Source organism: Podarcis muralis, chromosome 3 (genome assembly GCF_964188315.1).
Source record: "Podarcis muralis chromosome 3, rPodMur119.hap1.1, whole genome shotgun sequence".
Classification (NCBI taxonomy): Eukaryota; Metazoa; Chordata; class Lepidosauria; order Squamata; family Lacertidae; genus Podarcis; species Podarcis muralis.
In genome coordinates this window covers 98278109-98300244 of record NC_135657.1, presented here as the reverse complement: position 1 = coordinate 98300244, position 22136 = coordinate 98278109, and the positions used below count along the sequence as shown (strand labels likewise).

At 40.7% G+C, this 22136-nt stretch overlaps 1 protein-coding gene across 3 annotated transcripts in view; it reads left to right on the top strand.

Annotated features, from left to right (window-relative positions):
* CSMD1 (CUB and Sushi multiple domains 1) overlaps positions 1-22136 on the top strand; it is a 939172-nt gene that overhangs the window by 717731 nt on the left and 199305 nt on the right. For all 3 annotated transcript variants that reach the window (XM_077926388.1, XM_028722385.2, XM_077926389.1), the window contains 5 exons: positions 1367-1554; positions 6302-6490; positions 10067-10183; positions 13143-13358; positions 15982-16170. In XM_077926388.1, the coding sequence (XP_077782514.1) occupies positions 1367-1554; positions 6302-6490; positions 10067-10183; positions 13143-13358; positions 15982-16170 (899 nt within the window). The remainder of the gene's footprint in view (positions 1-1366; positions 1555-6301; positions 6491-10066; positions 10184-13142; positions 13359-15981; positions 16171-22136) is intronic.

The window sequence follows — 22136 nt, the reverse complement described above, 5'->3', positions numbered from 1 at the left end:
TAGAGGACCATGGTTCTTCTAGTGCCACCATTTCCACTGACCTCTTTAAATAACCCCGCTCTTATTCCTTGCTTTGTGTGTCATGGTGATAATGATTTTCTGTATGTAAGAGTTAATGGCTCAACACCACCGGCTAATTCAAGAACCAATGAAGTGAGTGAAAAGTTAGGTAAGAAAGGACTTCAGTGCACCTTCTGATAATACTTCATTGGTGTGAGAGTTGCTGCAACACATAAGAAGCTCCCCTATACAGAGTCAGAGCATTAGTCCATCTTGTTCAGTATTTTCTACACTGACTGACAGCTGCTCTCCAGGATTTCAGAACGGGATCTCTTCTAGATTTACCTGGAGATGATGGGGACTGAACCTGGTATCTTTTGCATGCAGAGCATATGCTCTTACCACTGAACCATCACAGCTCTTCCATGAGGGCCTCTGTCCTCCCTGGACTGCTCTAATATGACACTGAGTAGTGTTGTCAGCTCTGGATAGTAGATCTCTAAGGCCTTCTGCAACCTGGAATTTCTTGGTTGGAACTGCTGGAGGCCTAGTGCATGCAGATCATGAGACATATCTGTCAGGGATCTGTTTTCGGGGGGGGGGGGACAGGAACGTACAGAGAGCCTCCTCCTCTGTTGAGCAGCTGCACTTCGCCAGAGTCTGGGGAGGGGCTGTTTTCAGGAGACAAGGAAGACAAGAGAGAGCGGAGCCAAAAAAAACTGCTAGCAGGGGAGGGAATGAGCAGTTACCGTCACTTAGTTTTCCACGTAATGAAAAAAGACGGAGAGGGGGGCTTCCGGGTTTTCTTTGCTGGAGGGGAAATAGGAAAAAGGCACTTCCGGATTCTGCTAGCGATTGAGGCAGACGTGGTTTTGAAACTTCTGCACTGTACTTAAGTTTGCACTCAATAAATCCTGAAAAGACAGGCTGGAGTCTGGGCTGTTATCTTCGCAAGCATCCACACTCCCTTCTGACACTACCACTGAGCTAAGGTTCCTCTCCTGCATGTAAAATATTGTGCAGATGGAGTATCCACAAATATAACCAGACCATTGCCCCATCTACCCTAGTATTTGACTACTATGACAGGCAGGAGCACTCAAGCCTCTTCTGAGAGATCTTCCACTGCTTCTTTCCTGCAAGTGCCCCCGCCTCATCCTACTTCAATTTATTTTGCTACCTACTGTGGATTATGTTCCTTTTACCCAGAAGTAAGCAATAACCTTTGGAGAGCAGAAACCTATGCAGCATAAATATTCCATGGGATTCCACCAACAAGCCCAAGCAGTCTAATGAGATTGTTGTTGTTTTAGAAATGTCGGCTATGAAGTCATACGGGTTGCAATTTGTCATTCTGTTTTTACAGGTTCCAGACAGAAGTAAATTACGATACACTGGAAGTCAGAGATGGGCCAACGAGTTCTTCTCCATTAATTGGGGAATACCATGGCACACAAGCACCACAGTTCCTTATTAGCACTGGGAATTTCATGTATCTCCTGTTCACTACAGATAACAGCCGTTCAAGTGTTGGTTTCTTGATTCACTATGAAAGTAAGTCCGATATTTTTCTCAGTTAAAATGAGTGTAATAACCGAATGTGGGTATTGTGGGGAATGAGAAGTGTATTGGCAGGGTGGCTCATAAATCAGCGAAAAATGTAAATGACTGTAACATAGGAATGGTTAAGAGTGAAATGGGTGGTATCAGACTAATTTAATCTGTGTTAGGGTTTCTGCTTGTGCCGTGTGACTTCTCCCATCTCCCCTCCCCCCACATGTCCCCTAAATTTGTTCTGGGGGTTGCCCCAACCCTCTGGAGTAGATCTGGGGAGAACATGGGGTATGCACAAGAAGAGGAGAGGAGAGGTTCCATGGCACAAGAGGAAATCTTTGTACTTATGGAATCAGTTAGGTTTGCACCACTTGTTATACATTTAGTGTACAATCCTATACTGTTCTCTGAGAGTAAGCTCTATTGAACTCAATGGGATACACCTTTGAGTAGACATGTCTGGAATTGCACTTTTTAAAATAAAAAGCTATTTTAAAAAAACTATTATTATACATTGCTGCAGATGTGTATTAAAAAATAAATCAAAACATTTACCCCAATCCAGAACTTCACTGTGAGCATGGGAGTGCCTCACTTTGTAACATGGCATTCTTTATTTGTGTGCAGAGTGGAATAAGTCTCATTTCTGCTTGCATTATGATGCATGCCTCTGTTCTCTGATTTGGTATAATAACTAACTAGATGCCTGCAATAAGTTTTGCAGTCATTAAATGGTTTAAGAGGGCACAGATTGCTTGCTTTGCTTCCTGGTTCACAGTAACTGTTGATATCTGAATTGGGACAAATTATTGTTACGCCTACCTATAACTTGCCTCCAAAGCAAAATCAGAAGCCACAGTTTAAAGTGGGACTTTGATTCTGATTTGGAAACAAAGTAAGATTACCAGAGTTGAACATCATGGTAGTTTCCATGAACCAGGAAGCAGACTTTTATGAAGTCGTTCTATGGTTATGATGTCAGAACCTGCTTATAATTTTTGAAAGATGAAAATGCAAGTAAAATAAAATCCCACAGTGGTGAAGGTTTCAAGTGTGAATTTATTCCCAAAGCATATAAGAGGTTTCTCATACTCTATAATTCTTTAGGGGAAAATATATTGATTGTGATCATAATAATATAGAACTAGTCTAGTAGAGTATTTCATATTTCTGTTGTCATAAGTAGTGCTAGAGTCATGCACAGTAATTTCCAATATTCATTCCAATATGGATGTATTGCAGCAATTGTATCCTTATGCATTATTAACAAGTAGATAGTAGTTTCATTGTTAGCGCTTAGATGACTAGAGCATTCATCTTTTCCCATTTAACAAAATGAAAATTTAGGATTGAAAAGTGGAGTTTACAGAATGCTGATTCTCTACAGTTCTGGAAGAGAATCACACTCAGCTCTGCCATGAGCCACAATGAGCTGCATGGGGTAGCCAGTGGCTTGAGAAGAGTGGCGCATCATGCTCTCCGTGCAGCACTCGTAAGCCTGCCTGCCACTGCCATTATTAGCACCATATGTGCCACCCTCCAGTGGCCTGCCAGCTAGCTGTAGAAGGTTTCCGCTTTTGCTGCCACAGCAAATACTACAATATTTGCCTCTCTAGAGAAGTATCAAACAGTGCTCCTACAGGGCTCTATGGAGTGCAGGGATCCTTCAGTGATCTGGAGTGCATTGATGCAGGTGGTCTTCACAACCACCTTGCCCACAGAAACGTGCTTCAAGGAAGGACCCCTTAAATTTATTGGTTGCAAATGAGGGTGGTGTCCCTTGGCTCATGGCAGCTTATCTTAGACAAGGGGGAAAAAACTATTTTCTATTTAAAAATGAAATTCTAATTAAAAATAGATAAATCAGAAATAGGTTGGCTGACTTCCCAATTTTAGCCATTAAGAACCTTACCTTTTTCCTGCTGGAGACAGACTAGAAGGGAGGCGAAGGGAGAAACATGGAGTGGATTTTATCTAACAGGGAATGGGTTGTGTCTCAGACGTACAGAATACTGGCAATTGAAGTGGAGACTGTGCTGAAAGGAAGACATAGTGCCCTTGCATTGGTGCCATGTCATCGTTCTCAACATTAAACTGTTATTCTTTATTGCATATGTCTTGAGATAGGCTGCAGTTATGCAGTTTTTAAGATGCACATTCTTTTACTTCACCACTGCAAATGAATCATTCCTAATTATTTTTAATCGTTGCTAACTTGTTACATTTGCAGTGAAATTTATAAGGTTGCAGTATGTTTAGAAAGAGGTGGGAGGAGGATACTTTGAGAAATTATGTATGAAAATGTATTTCTATATTGTGCAAAGTGAACTGGCTTTAGTATTTATGTGTATTTTTTATTTATTTAAGTAGTTTATATCATATCCTTCCAACAGTTCTTATGGTTGCTTAGAAAAAAAGTTAAAATCACCGTAAACCAAAGCATTAAAGCAATATTAAAACATTGCAATACAAAAAGAGCAGCATAAAAGCAGTCAGCAGAATTGAAAACAGACACCAGGGCAACATGATAGCAATGTGTGTACGGTTATGTATTTATTATAGCCCACTCTCCACCAAATGGTCCCAGGGCAGGTTACATTAAAACCACAAGTTAAAGCAAACTTCAGTTCATTAAAAACAGTAAATTAAACTGCAAAACTGAACAAAATTGTAAGAGCAGCAAAATAGGAATCCAACAGTAGAAGAGGAAGGAAAACATCCGCTCATCTGAAAAGCATTTCCCCCCGTAGTCACTCAACCTCAGATGACATGGGCCTCCTCCATTGAACATCACAGTGGAGGCACATTTGAATACAAGCTTTGAAACCCATGAAGCCTGGTACATAAACCATCCTTCATCCACCAATGGGATCTCTGTTTTGTATGGACTGGGCTCCAGTTTATTGGCTCTCTTTGAGCCCATTACTGTAAATTCAAGTAATGCAGTAGTTGTGTGGTTTAGTGCAATTCCTGCATTACTTTTATGAAAAAAAGGTAAAAGCAGGTGCTGTCAGCATAATCGTGACACCTCACCTCAGACCTCCGTATGACCTCATTCACCAGTCTCATGCAGATGTTTAAATACAAGAGGGGAACAACAACAAAAAGATGTGGGACTCTATCACATAGCTGCTAGAGTCAAATAAAAGACTTCCAGCACCATCTTCTGAAATTGACTGTCCAAGTAGGAAATGAACTACCTAAATTGCAAACCAGTTTAGTAGGATACTATAATGGATGGTATAAAAAGCCTCCAAGAGATCCAAGAAAATCAAGGGGCTTACACACCATCTCTCTATCCTGAAATATGTTGTTCACTGGGACAACTTAAGCAGTTTCAGTGCCAAATCCACACCTGAAAACTGATTAAAATGGAACTGGGAACTCAAGCCTCACCCAACGGTATCTGAAGTTTTATAGCAACCTCCCACTGGAGCCATTTGACACAGAAAGATTTGCTAATGAGTGTCCAATAATTATTCAGATATTTCAGGTCCACAACAGGTTTCTTCTGGAGAGGCTGTGCTGCTTCCTCTTTTGTACTGCTGACATGGGCATATTTGAATAATGTTTTCCTATCCAGCACTCAAAAGCTTGATGCAGTTGCAATTAGACTCAATTATCACTGCTAAACATCCGAGGTTCAAAATAGCCACCCACTGCACCATGAAAAGCTGAAAACATTGTGCCACTATTGACACAACTCTTCAGAACGAAAGCTTAGGCAGGGTATCATTTCAAAGATTGCTATCTATGCTTTTCAGTAATACTAAGCTTTAAATAAACTACCATGTGGCTTTACAGAGATTGGCACTTAGAGAGGCATCAGCACTTTTTGAGGAATGGAAACTAAGTTACAGCTATTTGAAGGGGCTAAAAGTTATTTTACCTGGAGGGAAAAATAACTCCATAACCAGGAAAGAGAACTATTTCAGTGACAGCAGTGGTACTCTAATCCAAGTACTAAACCATAACTTCAGATGTACAAAGTTGGCACCATACAATGTTCAGAGGCATTCCAGTGCTTTTTAGAAAAGTTTAATACCCAAATGGCTGGGAGAATATTTAAATCAGGTATAGCCAACATAGTTCCCTGCATGTGTTTTAGACTACAACATCTGTCATCCTCTACAATAGGTCATGTAGGTTGGTCCTGACTGGAGATTTTCCTGGAGTTTTGTGCATTTGGAGGAAAGCTGCTTCTAAGAGACAGGCCACACACAGGTCACATTTGCCTGTCCCAATTCTGGTTCATTAGTGATTCCAGAAATATTACACCTCTTTCTCCAGAGGTCAAAGTCTGCTTAGCTCCTGATGGTACTCTGAGGTCTCAACTGGGAAGAAAGGGAGGTTACAGCATGCAGAGTACACCATGGAAGAACCATCCTTATTATCATTCCACGTGTAGAATATAAAGTACAAATATATAGAAAGACAACGCAGGGGGCAATGGAAAGTAAATGACCATGACATCTATCCAATGTCGTTACTTAATACCCTTGTCAAATTCCTCTCCTTACTTGCTCATATTACCGTACATTTTCGTATCCTTCTTTTTGAAGCAAAGATTATTTAAATAACTTGTAACAAAGTTATCTTGCTCACATTTCTCTCTCTTTTTTTAAAGGGTTGCTTCCAACTTTTGTAAACTCAGTGCTTTCTCTCTGTTTTTAGTTGCCAGCTCAACATAATTTGCTCTTCTGCAGTGAACTTCTAATATTTCTCCACCTTCCCTTTCTATGACCAGGTGTTACACTGGAATCGGATTCCTGCCTTGACCCAGGTATTCCTGTGAATGGCCATCGGCATGGTAATAACTTCAGCATCCGATCTACAGTCACTTTTAGCTGTGATCCAGGTTACACTCTGAGTGATGATGAACCACTTGTGTGTGAACGAAATCATCAGTGGAACCATGCACTACCTAGCTGCGATGGTATGTACTATGCAATAGTTGCTGTTGGACTGCTGCAAAATAAATTATATTTAAAAAGATGCAATGAGATATCTTTTCATGTAGGGAAAGGGGGGGGGGCACAGAAAGAAATTGCATTATTCACTACTTTCTTTCCTGAAACTCCTCTTCGCTTTATCATATCTACTCCTCTGCTCCCATGAATGTATGGTTTTATGGGGCACATTCAAAAGCAGGAAATATACCTTTGTGGTAAGTGTGTCTAGCTCAGCATAAGACACAAAAACTCTAAGGGAGAAATGCTTTGCTGGTGCAACTTCATTCTAGCACTCTAAACCTACGGGAAGTGTTCATTTTATGCTAGAGTATTATTAAAGAAAGTCCTTTCCAAGACTTGGAGATAAGGATAGGCAGATCTGTCGCTTTCAGTTTCTTTCAGTTTCTCATTTTTCCCATCTTAAATTGAGTTCTTCACATTTCCACATCTGTTTTTACTTTGTAAAAAAATTCTCATAAAAATTCACCAGTGCATATTTTAGTGCCTGTTTCTCCTAGTACACACATTTTTTCCTTATGCAATTGTGCCCCAAAGACACATTGTTGCAAAGCAATTTCCCCTAATATGGTGCGTTTTAATAGTATTTTTACTAATATGTAAGCACTGTGCATATTCAATAAATAATAACAATAATAATGTTTTTACACATCACTTGGGTGGAGAGCAGGTGATAGGTACACTGCAAAATTTTGAGAAACTGCCACCAGAGTGAGCCCTGGACCGATCTTCTTTCCAGGCTTAGACTAACTCCTAAAAACCTTTGAATTTCCCTAGAGAGGTCTCCAAGAAAGTCTGGAAAGACTGATATGATTACAAATCACAACAGCAAAAAAATGTATTCACACTCTAGAATACATAACCACATTTATATATTGCGGAAGAAGATATGTAATGATGAACCTGTTATTAATGATCTTCTCATAAGTGAACCACATATTCCTACGGAACACAGTAATAAAACCAACTTGAAAGCTATCTTGTAGAACCAACCAACTTGAAAATTATCTTATAGAATCAGGAGAACCATCACATACCACAGACCAAAATGGGCTTTTCTTTATTGTCTGAATATTGTAAAATACTTCCACCTGAAGTATGATGAAGCATTTTATTATGAATAAGATAGGACTAAGAGTGATTCTACTTTGTAGAATATCTAAAAATTGCAGTTTTCATGGTGCTTCTTCAGGTATATAGATTTCAATCATAAAGTTTCTGCTTGGGCTGATGATGTTCAGAGTGCTGAACTACACTGTGGCATAGTTCTTGAGATAGTTTTATTGACACATTTCATTTTTCTTCTGCTTTATTTATGACTCATGGGATTGCTATGTTTTATTGTTTAACATACTTCATAGCTGTTCTGAAAATCACGGCTATATTTATTATGAGATCTTCTAAGTGTGTATAATTTAGAATGTTCGGTTTCTTTAATCTCAACACCCTGCTCTTTCAAATGCTAAAACCTGCAGTGATTGCAATCTCCTCTCTTCCTCCCTCCCTATACACACACACACACAAGCTGAGACAGAGATAGTGAGAGGGTGGCAGTGCCTGCTTTGTTTTGGTTATGAAGAATTTACAGACAGAAGCATGTTTCAGTAGCCTCAGCACAGAGTCAGAAAGATGTGAGGCAGAGCCTGTACTGAAGTTATAACCCCATTTCTCCATTTCCCAGTGGTGACATTTGGTTATGAATTGCAGAACTGGGGGATGACCCCCTCTTTCTTGCCCATAATTGGGGCATTTTGCTAGAGAGGGAGGAGGGGAGTGAGACGGGGCGGGGGGAGAGTGAATATGTATGGGTACACTATTCTTTTCTGAAAGCAATCCCAATTAAAGTACCCCTACATTTTTCTAGTTTAAGGTCAGAGTTCGAATTGAGAATGACGTGCCAGCCATAGTACAACCATTCCCCTCCCCACCCCCAGCATGCTAAAAGTGGAATTTTATTGTGTATTTTTCTCACACTACAATTGCTTCTTTACTTGAGAATGTTGGGTCGTGTCAATCAAAAGCTGAAAATATATGCCAACACGGGTTGCGCGGGACGCGGGTGGCGCTGTGGGTAAAAGCCTCAGCGCCTAGGGCTTGCCGATCGAAAGGTCGGCGGTTCGAATCCCCGCGGCGGGGTGCGCTCCCGTTGCTCGGTCCCAGCGCCTGCCAACCTAGCAGTTCGAAAGCACCCCCGGGTGCAAGTAGATAAATAGGGACCGCTTACTGGCGGGAAGGTAAACGGCGTTTCCGTGTGCTGCGCTGGCTCGCCAGATGCAGCGTTGTCACGCTGGCCACGTGACCCGGAAGTGTCTCCGGACAGCGCTGGCCCCTGGCCTCTTAAGTGAGATGGGCGCACAACCCCAGAGTCTGTCAAGACTGGCCCGTACGGGCAGGGGTACCTTTACCTTTACCTTAATGCTGATTGTCAGATATTTAATGTATTAAAAATGGAAAGATGCAGGAAAAGGCAAGTTATAGGCACACCAAAGCGAGTTATGGGGCACATACCGCAATCTAATTTTGCAAACACTGTGTAATTTACCCATATAAACAATACAACTCGTGTCATGCAAATCAGAACAATCTATTATGAATTCCATGGAAAGTATTCTTTTAGTGTACTAGCAGCCTTCTAATCTTCACAGGGTTTTGGTTTTGAAAGAATTAGTATGTCTGCAGGGGGAAATGTGTATCTCTTTTTCCTTTAAAAATAAAAGAAGAGAAATGTGATAAATCTGCTGAACAACCCACCCTGAATTATTAATTTTAGGGTGTGTGTGAATAGAATCAGTAAAACAGCTTTATAATGCAGTTTTTTAGCTCTCAAATCTAGATCAAAGAAAAATAAAGACATTTCTAAAGACACCCGTTTCTACATTTTGTACTATCCTTGTGATTGGCCTGAGAATCCGAAAATATAGGGATCTATATTATTGTCTCTGTGTATGCTAATTTTATTTTTGATACCTTTTGGTATATATTTGAACATAGGTTCTTTCTCCCAGTTAATCTTGCACCCTACCCCATCCACCGGAACAGCATTTTCTGGCTAGACGCTACGTTTGACAGCCTTCCTCATCAGTGCTCTGCATAATCTACCCTCTCTAAAATGTAAAACCCACATATTCTAGTTTTCTCTTATTATCTCTTTTGAGACACAGTCTTGTCAGATTCTTTACTATCTCTCAGGTTGCCAAGGAGATGAGGCACTCACTGGCAATTCTGAGTAGACCTTAATGCAGATGTATATGCATTTCAGTGTTATTACTACTGCCTGCTCCTAATCAGTTCATTTGCTCTGATGATGTTTACAACTTTTCTATTTCAGCAGGGACCTATTATTTGTAAAACATAAACAACATGGTGGTGTGTGTGTGTGTGTGTGTGTTTGTGTTTAAGCTGAATTGGTCACAGTGTTGGTTAGCATTTGTTTGTGGCCCCAGGAAGTTAATGGGCCTAATAATGCTGCTCAATTTTTAAAAAATGTGTCAAGCAGAGCATCAGTAATTATTTTATTACTATTATTTCTTTCTTTTGTACAGCTCTGTGTGGTGGCTATATTCACGGGAGAAGTGGAACCATTCTATCACCAGGCTTTCCTGATTTTTATCCAAATTCTTTAAACTGCACATGGACAATCGAAGTTTCTCATGGCAAGGGTAAGAGAACATAAAGTTTGCAGGGTATATCTGTTTAAAATGCCTCCTGAAGATAGATTTTGAAAAAAATTAAAGTAAGGGAACCCATCCTCTACTCCCATATAGACTTAATAAAAAGATAAAGTGTGTGTGTGTGTGTGTGTGTGTGTGTGTGTGAGAGAGAGAGAGAGAGAGAGAGAGAGAGAGAGAGAGAGAGAGAGAGTGTTATTATCTTGACTCTATGTTGGAGTTGGCAATTCTCAGGGTATAACCTGAAGCTCCACCCCCTCTGGCCAACCTTTAGTTGGGTAAAGCTTCCAAGACCCAGGGACTGCACCCTTCTTACACAACTTGAGTTCGCCAGCATTGAGGGGTTGATTGATCAAATGGACCATCAGCTTCCAAGTGCCTCAGGGTGCTCATCAGGGTACCTTAGATTATATTCTTGGGTGTCCACACTGCCTGTCAAGCAATGACCAAATGAAACAATTGGCAAAGCCAGTCAACCAAATCAATATAGCTTTGCCATAGTCAACAACACAGTAAGGAATATGTAAAAATGATGCCCCCACTTGGGAATTAGAAACTGCCTCTAAAATTCCTCCTCACCACTGGAAAGGACAACTAGCTAATCCCTTATCACTGCACAGGGTTGGTGGGTGAGTTGTTGTGCTGGTTGCAGAGGCAGCAACACCGTCTAAAACACTGTTGGCCACAACCCTGTGCTGGGATGTAGTCATGTCTTCCCCACATGTTCCCATTCCATCCTGAATGAGGGGTGGGGCAGACTTGCCCCCAGCAGAGACCCAGAGCAGTGACAATCTGTTTTGAGTTGGGATCAGCGAAGAAAGTTGGTTGTAAATGTCCTTGAAAGTACATAATATGAGAGTAATATTTGTCATTTTCATGTGTCAATATTTGTCACTTCTAAAATCTATCAAAATAATATCTGCATTGCTTTTTAAAAATTTATATACTGTCAAGTCATCCCATCTGTTGATATCACTAAATGCCAGTCAGTATTGGTAATTAAAATGTTAACTTTCTTCATTAATGCCCACCTGTCTTGCGATTATAGTACTTCTGTTTGGAAAATAATTCCTGGTTTTCTTCACTGGATTCTGTTACTGCTTTAATATATTTTTGAACAAGTGTGGCATTTTATTTAAATAGAACAGTATGGGTGTTTAGATAACTCCAAGCACTGAAATGATGAAATAGGATTTTAAAAGCAGAGAATTAAAATTAATGGATTTTTTCCCCCTCCTCTGGTTGTCGACCTTTGAGATACACTTCTTTCTTTTTCGCAGTCCTTCTTTGTACTTTCTCTCTCCCTCCCCACTTTTTCATTCCCTATACTATTTTAGAAATGAGAATTCTTCTGTAGTTGTTTAGGGTCAAAAGCAAGGACTTTAAGAAAACAAGCACAAAGAGTTCTGAAACAGGAAAGCTTTAGCTATATAGTGTATGCATCAGAGAATAGCAAAATTGTAGTTTATAATATTGTATGAATTATAGACAGTGTTGAAGGTCATCATATGTGTGACAAGGATATAATTATATTTGTTACAACTTAGCCTGAATGTGCAACATTTGCACCAAGTTTGGGATGGCTCTGTCTTTGTTAACCTTCGTATTATATGTACACAAATGAATACACACACACACACACACACACACACACACACACACACGGATCTAAAGGTGCCATTCTACTAATAGAATGAGTCTTCTACTAAAGAAGGGTCTGTTTCTGACCTGCTTGTGAAAAACCATTGTGTGAACAACGTGACCCCAGATCTAGAGAAGTTGTTTGTATAAGTTCTTGAGCTTGAGCTCTTTCCAATAATAACAATAACAATAATAATTTATTATTTATACCACACCCATCTGGCTGGGTTTGCCCCAGCCACTCTGGGTGGCTCCCAACCGAATATTAAAAACAAAATACAGCATTAGACATTAAAAACTTGCCTAAACAGGGCTGCTTTCAGATGTCTTCCAAATATCAGATACTTGTTTATTTCCTTGACATCTGATGGGAGGGCATTCCACAGGGTGGGCACCACTACCGAGAAGGCCTTCTGCTTGGTTCCCTGTAACCTCACTTCTTGCAGTGAGGGAACTGCCAGAAGGTCCTCGGAGCTGGACCTCAGTGTCTGGGCTGAATGGTGGGGGTGGAGATGCTCCTTCAGGTATACTGGGCCAAGGCCATTTAGGGCTTTCAAGGTTAACACCAACACTTTGAATTGTGCTCGGAACCTTTTCACAACCTGCTGTAGTTTACATTCTACTGCCTGTGTCTTCATTATTCACTTGGTTCTCATACTATAATGAAGGCATAGCCAATGTGGTGCCCTCCTAGATGTTGTCTGATTAAACCTCCCTTCGGCCCCTACTGCATGACCAGTGGTCAGGGATGATGGGAGCTGTAGTCCAACAACAACCAGAGGGCACCACATTGGCTAGCCTTGCTATAATGTGGTCATTGATGCATTGTGGTACCACACTGTGGGAAACCTTCCCCTAGAGCTTCCACAAGAGTTCATTGAGCAGTTCTAATGTAGCTTCTCCTTCCACTCAGTTTCCTTGCTTCCCCTGTACCAGGGGATAGGTTTCTGGACCCTGGGGAAATGGTGGTAGTTTGGGTAACAGCCTTCAGAATTGAGCCAAGCACAGCAGGATTGTAGTTACACTGATCTTGCGTACAAGCATATGCTCAGGGTCACTCACTTATGAATACACCTGCTTGAAGGCTTAAACAGTGTTATATGTAAGAGAGTTGAGAACTGGATGCATATTCACCCTGGGTGACAAAAGCAAAACAAAACAAGACACCTGGTAGTGAAGCCTGAGCCTTTAGCTGACTCAGGTTGCCAATGGCTCTGCTCAGGAGGTCAGATTCCAGGTAAGCATGACATATTTTGTCATCCATCCTTTACTCAAAAAGCAAAATATTGTTCTTTTTCCATTTTTCAAGGAGTACAACTGATCTTCCACACCTTTCACCTGGAGAGCTCCCATGACTATTTGCTCATCACTGAAGATGGAAGCTTCACAGAACCTGTGGCCAGATTAACAGGATCCGTTTTGCCTCCTACCATCAAAGCTGGACTCTTTGGAAACTTCACGGCACAACTTCGGTTTATTTCTGATTTTTCCATTTCCTACGAAGGCTTTAATATAACATTTTCAGGTAAAGGCATGGGCTTTGATAGATTATTTGGAAATGTTTTGTATTTATATTATTAACTAAAACAGTCATAATGAATAGCACTAGAAGATTCCCCCACCTGTTGTCAGGAGATTCCCCTACCCACCTCAGACAACATAGCCTACCATGTTTGATAACCTCCCTGGTACCCTGTAGAGGATTTTCAGGGAATATATGAGGATTTAAAGAAGAAGGGAAGAAAGGAAAGATCTGTTTTGTGTGTCGTCAGTGGTTTATACAATATGGGATGCAACTCAGTAGTAGCTGAAAACCAACCAAACATTGGAATTATATAATATTTATTCAAAGTGTACTTGGTACTTGTCTTTTTGTAACCTTAAACTTCAGTCCTGTGCACGATTAACTGCAAGTAAGGATCTATTAGACATAATAGGACTCGTTGTCTTGTATACATGCATAGAATTGTGCAGTAAATTGGCTAGCAGCAGCTACTGTTTACAACTATTAATGTCTTTGGTCTAGAACCATGCACAAGTAGTAAGGAAGAGCTACATTACAAGTCCCTAACTGCACGATTCTTGGTTCTGGTTTCCACTTGGTTGATCTGAGTGCAAAGATCTTTCCAAGAAAGCACGAACGGAGCAATTCTGGCATTATGCACACATCAATCATAAATGATTTGTTTTGATTTGAAATATTATCTAGCTTCTAGAAGTAATTGTATTAAGTCTTTAAATGCCAGTTAATGATACCAAACAGACCAGACATTAATGATAAGAGTGTTTCAGGTCAAACACAACAGGGACTTCTTGGAAAAGGTGCAGTTCACGTGGAAAGTTTAGCCTTATTTAACAGTCAGAACAGCAGATCATTTTCTTTCTTTTTGGGGCAATCTTCCCACTCACCTCCAAGCCTGAGAACATTCGGCAAATTTTCTCCTGTGATTTTACTATGTGCAAAAACGGGAAGGAGAAATTTGGGGGACAATCTCACATATATTCCTCCACTGTTACTGCATTGGCCAAATACCTAATAGCAGAAGTTGAACACTGAAGTGAAGGTGAAGGGCTCATAATGTGTGACCTTATCCTAAGATTGTTGTAGTTAGGGGTAGTCCTACTGAATCTGAACCAGGGTTCACTATGTCCTGTGTATCAGCCAACCTGATAAATCTGGGAAACTCAAAAATAGGGCATGAATGCAATAGCCCCAAGAACTTGCTACCTGGTTCAGTGGTTTATTGTGCCTGCACCCCCCTGCATGATTGTTATCATGTGAGAGAAATGAATACCTGAATTGGGCTGTGGCTGTTCATTTATCAATTGCCTAATAATCCCACCTTTTCTCTAACGAGCCCAATGTGGACATAGGTTTCCATAGTGGTCTCTCCTCTGGGCACTAACGAAACCAAACTCTGCTTAAGTTCAACAAATTTATAAGCACAACCTGCCTGTTTAGCCTGGTTTATAATACCAATATGCAGACACAGTTTAGAAGCTGTGTCCTTGGTTTTAGAGGAAAAGGAATGTTATTCTGCAAAATGGGCAGTTTGCTGAAAGGAGATGGTATTGAATTGAATATGAGCTGAGACAGCAGGTTATTAAAGTGGCAGTAAAATCTGCACTGACAGAGGGGGTAGAAATGTATTTCGCAAATAGAGAGTGCTGCATTAAGCATGCAAAGCTAAACCTTTGCATTCCTTACCCTCTCTCTATAGGCTCTCCTTGTTCTGTTCGACTTCATAAAAAACCATTTTTCTTTTACTAGAAAGGCACTGTACTGCTAGGTTTATTCTTCAATACCTCTGCAGGGGTAAAAAAAATATATATTCTGCAGGGGTTACTTTGACTTCACACTGGACTTCACATTCAAAGGCTGCAGTGCCTATATGCTGTAAGATGAGTCTTCACATGCAAATTAATTCACATATTGAATTACTGGTTACATTCATTATTTATCAGTGGTACTAAAATAGGATTTTCATATATATATGAAGGTCTTGATGAATATTGTGTGTGCACCCCCCCTTATGGTGTCTGACTTAACTGATATTTATCAAGATAATTTGAATGCTCCTAATACTTGTCTTTAAGAAAGTTCCTGCAAGCTATTATTTAATCACAGTAGTTCCTAGAGCGAAGTGTTGGCCTCCTTTGCTAATGCCAAACCGTAAATCTCATCATTTCCCTCCCTGCAAAAAATTGGCTGCAATCCAGGTGCTGATGCAACAATAGCTACCCTGTGAAGCGCTACACCAGAGCTGGATCTAGACACATAAAAGAAGTGTTTCAGTTTAAAGCGCTGTAAATTTAAACAGGGAAAACAGGTAGAGAAAAGCGGGACTCCACATCGCCATCTGGTGGCACAATGTTGTATCACACATACAACACATAAATCACTTTTTCTTTACCAGTCTAACCAAGTCCCAGGTGCTGTAGCATCTAGAAGCTTCCTGGAGCCAATCAGAAGCCGCTATTTGGTTTTTGGAAGTTTTGGAAGTAGAACGGACTTCCAGAATGGATTCCGTTCGACTTCCAAGGTACGAATGTATGTTGGTATTGTGTAGTTAATCCTGTTTAATTATTTTTTTTAAAAAAATTGGAACTTTCATCTTTTTTCTTGGCTTTTGATTTATTGTCTGAAGAATATGACCTGGAACCCTGTGATGATCCTGGTGTTCCTGCCTTCAGTCGAAGAATAGGATTTCATTTTGGCGTCGGAGATTCCTTAACGTTTTCTTGCTTCCCTGGATATCGCTTGGAAGGTGCGGACAAGCTTGCGTGCCTGGGTGGCGGCCGCCGTGTATGGAGTGCACCTCTGCCAAGGTGTGTGGGTAGGTGGTCACATGCTTTCATTTCATTCATCCAATTGATAGCACATGGGGGATGCAAAAGGAGAGGGGGGCAAAGCTAAAGACACCTAGAATTGTGTAAATTATTATTCGGTGCATATTATAAATGGGTTGTTGTCATGGACTGGTTGGACACAGGAATGATAGGAGGAACCAGTGGGGAACCACCAAAGGAGGCTTTGGTGGTGGTGGTGGGACAACAAGGAGTGATCATAGGGAGATGAGGAAGAAGACAGGGAGAGGAGGAGAGAAGGATGGCTTGGAGGAAGCAGGGACCTTTAGTCTTGGCAACTGATTTCATGGAGTACCGTATTTTTCGCTCTATAAGACACACTTTTTTTGCTCCTGAAAAGTAAGGGGAAATGTCTGTGCATCTTATGGAGCGAATGTGGTCAATCACTGGCTCCCTTTCTGGCCCCCCACCCCCTTGCCCAGGCCTCCATTGTTGAATGTTCTGCAGATGGAGGCTGTTTGTTTTCCCAGCGACATTTGACTGGCTGATTAGATTATCTGTCTGGAAACTGTAGAAATGGCTCCCTTTCTTTTCCTAAAGAAGCTGCAGAACTGTGAGTTGAAACAGGATTTTTCCCCTGTGCAAAGTAAGCTCAACAACTTTGAGATGATCCTCAAAAAAATGGGGTTTTCCCCCTTTGCAAAAGAAGCTGCACAACTGTGAGCTGACCCCCCCCCCAACAGGGCTTTCCCCCTTTCCTCCTCTAAAAACTAGGTGTGTCTTATGGTCTGGTGCGTCTTATGGAGCAAAAAAATACGGTAATTCCTACAGGGAATGAGCTGCTGTGCCCATTAGGTCTGACACTCAACCAAGTCTGTGAAGATAGTGTTTTTGCTAATAAAGAGTTAACTCCAACTTCCAACTGTGTGATTTACTGGCCGGCTCGCTCTGTGACAGTTGTGGATGTTTTAACCAATTGAGTGTGGCTCTCAATTCACCAACTAATTCAAGAAGGTAGTTAGGTTGAAATGCAGCTGATATTATTGCACAAGAAATAATTTGCTTAAGTTTGTGTGAAGGCACAAATCTTTCTGATGTCTTTGGCAGTAAAGATAGCAGCCATGGGGCAATAATAATAATAATCCTAATTATATTTTCTGATGTGTAAATCCTGCTGCTTAGCACTGCAGCTTAGATGTTTCAAGGGAACACACATGCTTGCATCAGAGCTTATATTTTGTTTTGATGTATTTATCATTTGGTCTGGTTAATAACTGAAATTACTTTTAAAATACTTCCATTGAAACAGAATATTAAATCTTTTGGGGGGGATTCCTTGAAAATTGGATTGTTTTATAAAATGCATGATACTACATGAAATGTTTTGCAGTTGTAAATTAGGTCACTCTGCTACAGAATCAGTGGCTTTGGGAATCTGGTCAGCATTCACTGGGTGGTTAACATAGTGGAATTTGGGACAGAATCTGGGTTCCCCCTGCTCATTATTGGACTCCAGTCATGTTTCCTTTAAGCTATTAGTACATATGTTTATCTATAGATGATGGTCCAATTCTTTTTAGAAAGTTGCTTTAAAGTCACTATGGGACAGTTAACCCTTTTTTATTATAAACACACAAATCAGCCTCAGTTTTTTGGCATCTCTGTACAGAATTGGTATTACGACATAAAGGCTTAGCTGCCAGTTACATAATTTTAGAGCAGCTGAAGGCCAGGGGATTTTGCAGTCTTGCTTTTGGTGTTCATGTTGCGTAGATTACTGAATTCTTAGTCCACTTTGAAACTGAAGTGACACATTGAAATGGCTTCACCACACTGACCCAGTTTGCAGAATATGCTAAGCTAAACCTTAGACTGTTTGGGCTCCTGGAAAAGAGCTTGCAACCACTTTTTGCTTCTCCCTGGCCCTCCTTGTTTGTTGTGGTGTCCAAATCTATGGTTAAGTTCTTTCTTCACTAACCGTGATCTGTTGCCCAAAGTTTGTTCTCATTTACGGTTCATGATTAGTGAGGAGAGTTAAACCACAAGTCTTGTTGTGAGTGTGCACCTGGACTCACATGTGTGCAGCCATGGCAGTCTTGGTTCAGGCAGCATGCTTAGCCAAACCTTAGTTTAGCTCAATGTGATGCAATAGCAAAAAGGATTAAGGAGCATCAAAGGGTCTATGAGCTCCTCTCTGGGAGCCCACTGATTTGCATAGTCTCACTAGGCTAAGGTTTGACACAAACTGCAAACTGACCTGAGATGTGCTGAATTACAAAGCAATTACAAATATTTGCACTTGAAGGGTTTTAATTGTTCTTAGATAAACTTCAATTATTTTTCAGGTTTGAGATGAGGAAGTAAGACATGCATAATAGAATTTCGAGGATCTGAAATACATAGCTACCAGCAAATCCATTTCATGTTGCACTGAACATACTGACCTTTTTACTTGATTTTGAATATCTACGGTATTTCCCGCCAAGAATTGCAGTTAACTGGCTCCAGTATATATAATTTGAACGAGTGTTGCTGATTCTCAAGAGTATTTTTTTCTTCACGGCCTTGTTTTGCAATTTAAATTGTTCTTAAAAAAATAGTTTAAAGACAGGAAACTTATTCTGAACTTCTTTTCATATTAGCTCCTTATTTCTGAGCAATCATTGAAGAGATTGCTTCAATTGTTTTGCATTATTAAAAATATTAATAACTTGTGTTTATCAAGATATTATTAAGCTCTAGGGCAATTAAAGAAAATCATACCTACGGCAATGCAATGCTGAAAGTGCTATGTTGGTGGTATAGGCAGGGGGAGGGGTGTGGTTGAAGATTAGATCCTTCAAACATCTAAGCTCTATTCATGTGTTTCTCACATTTAGGGGATTCATGGTTACAAGCAAGACCAGATTGTACTTCTGACCTCACCTCTGATATTTATGTGACCAGGCTGCGACAGCCCCAGCCCCCAGGGATCACAAGAAAGGAATCAAGACTCTGACAACGTGTTATGGAATTAAAATTAGGCCACAACTTTATTAAACTTCTGAATGTAGGAAGACCTTGGTTTAGGCCTTGGGCGTGTATCTTTCCCAGCCCCCCATCCGGGGGGAACTGGGGCTCGTCAGGGTAAATGGGATATGGGGGTGCACTGCGAGACATAGGTGTACGCAGGCAGCCAAGCCAAGCAGGGTAGTTCACTGACAGGGTAGTTTTCAGTGTATGGCCAGTGACACCCATTATATAACCCCTTTTAAGAGGGGACCCCTCCATTATAGGGAAGAAAAGACGAAAGGATTCTACCCAAGGCCATAAACTGCCAAATTTGTGATGAATTGCTATGGGGAAGACAAAACCTGCCAATGCAGGAACATTTCTTCCTGGTCCTTCAACAGCAACCAGTCAATGACCATAGCCGCGCCCGCTAAACAGGAAGCAAAAGGGAGGGTAGGGTGGGTGAATCTCCTGAGCCAACTGCCTGGCTACTGTCGGCTCCACCCACTATATATAAATGGGACTGGCCCCACCTCCCAGCAATGAAACTTGACTACTGGGGCTGGGCGTGAACCTCCAAATAATAACACTGAGAGGCAGGCCAGCCCCTGTTTGCCATTACGTTCCCTGGAAACTGTAGCACCGTGCGCGATCCCGCAAAGGGCACCCACAATGTAAAGTGTGAGTGCTCATTGCCACTGTGTTAGTTGTGCCCTTTGATGACCACACCGAGCACAGTTGATTGCATGGTTGTAGCCTGTAGGCTACATTTGATGTGGGACATCTGAACGCACAGTACCTCAACCCTGTCCTTGACTTCTAGGCAGAAGGCCATTTTCACAATGTGTGCAAATTTAATATAATGGCAAGATAAAAGCCAATCTTGAAAGACGCGTGTGCAGTTTCATTACCCATAGGTGCCTCTGGAGTTCAGTTGTTTGTCACCTATGTTGTTTTCACAGAATCAGATGGAATCCATGCTTCCTTAGAACAGTTACCAGAGTCCCTCCCTCCCCCCTTTTGTTTTTGGTTCCTGCTTGCACTTTTTTGCTTGTGGGACACTACGTAGGAAATTAATTTTGTTTAGCCCTATTAAATTAATATTGCTCAGTCCTAAAAATTTATTGGATGAATTGTTATGCATCCCTATGCAAATGTTTATTTGTGGGCTATTTTATTAAAAAAGATAATGAAAAGGTCTATCGAAGCTGTACAAAAGGCTTTGTTCCAAATGTCAGGCATATGAAAGAAGCATTACAAAGGTGCAGTTCTCCCTTGACAGAACTCATTTAATTTGAATTCCTGATATAAATCAGCTGTTCTTAATTTGGAATATGAATTCTCTGACCAGTGTTCTGTTTGACTTTTTGAAGTGCCTTGCAGCCCTTTATCCACCACATCTCAAGACAATGATGGATCTACTTCTTTGCAGAAATGGTTTCAAAATTATCTAATTTAATAATTTAATTGATTTTGTATTCCACTTGCTGAAAGCAAGTGGGTGTTCATACGCCGACTGCGTTATCACTTAGCTAAATTTAGGTGCAGATGAAGCACAATAGAAAGTTAAATAGGAATACTATTTATTTATGCAGACTGCTGAGGAAGAATATGTATCCCTTAACCCCTTTTGAACACTTTTCAAATAGAATCATATCTTTCCCCCCTGAAAAGTATTATTACATTTTCCTTTGAAACTCATTCCTGCACTCTGCAAGCATAAGTTGAAATATCCTAAACTTTAACAAAAGGAAAGAAAAACTTGGTTGGAGAGGACCAACATTTATGATGGTTAATCTGGACGAATTAATTTATATTTGAAATTTGCACTTACATTGAATGAACTGAGCAGATACCTATGAATACTGCATATTTCTTGGGGGAGGTGGACACAAAAATCACATGGGTGTCATGTGAGCTGTCTGTGAATGATTCTATGAACTGACCCACCCAATTATAATTGCTTGCTTATCTTACAGGTTCAGTTACCAAGGGGTGGGATTTTTCCTAGCTAAAAGGTGCCAATGGCACCTAGAGTACGAGAAGGATCCTGTTTTCTTTTCTTTTCCATCATGGGTGATAAGTTTAATGCATGTGGAGTGTAAGTGTTGCTTTGCATGCATATTTTGTTTGCCAGGGCTGTTGAATGATCAGTTGGAAGACTTATTTTAGTAGCTTTATTGCATCCGGAATTAGGCATTGAGGAAGACAGCTGCATATTCCAGAATTTTCTTCACCTCTTTGTAAAACAAGTTAGTTATTGATGTACTAGAAGCCAACGGATGACTTAGTTATGGTTCTCTAAGCTTCAGTTCAGTTCAGCATCCCAGACAAAATGGAATGTTCTAATTCAGGTGCCGGAGCATATTTAAAATGTCAGGGAGGCTGAGGCTGCTAATATATTAGAAGCCACTCTTTAGAAATAAATCAAAATGTAGCCCCAATTGTCCACCATTTCTGACCTGATAAACTCCCAGTTCAGAGATGTGAATTAATGCTTGCATGTAAATTTCTTGGTTTAGGGCCACCTGTATGGGGCATGATATCCAAGTACATATGACAGTTGCACCCTGCATACTACTTTGAAATGAATGTGAGCATTTTTAAATAAGTAATTGCCTTCCCCCTTATTTCCCATTGTATTTATTTTAAAACTGCATGAAAAAGCACAGAAACAAGGGGCATATTTCACATGTGGCATGTGGTGTCCGTATTTCATACTACAGTGGTACCTCGCAAGACGAATGCCTCGCAAGACAAAAAACTCGCTAGACGAAAGGGTTTTTTGTTTTTTGAGCTGCTTCGCAAGACGATTTTCCCTATGGGCTTGCTTCGCAAGACGGAAACGTCTTGCAAGTTTGTTTCCTTTTTCTTAACACCGTTAATACAGTTGCGACTTGACTTCGAGGAGCAACTCATAGAACGCTGTGTGGTAGCCTTTTTTGAGGTTTTTAAAGACTTTGGTGATTTTTGAAGCTGTTCCAAAACTTTCCCAACACCATGC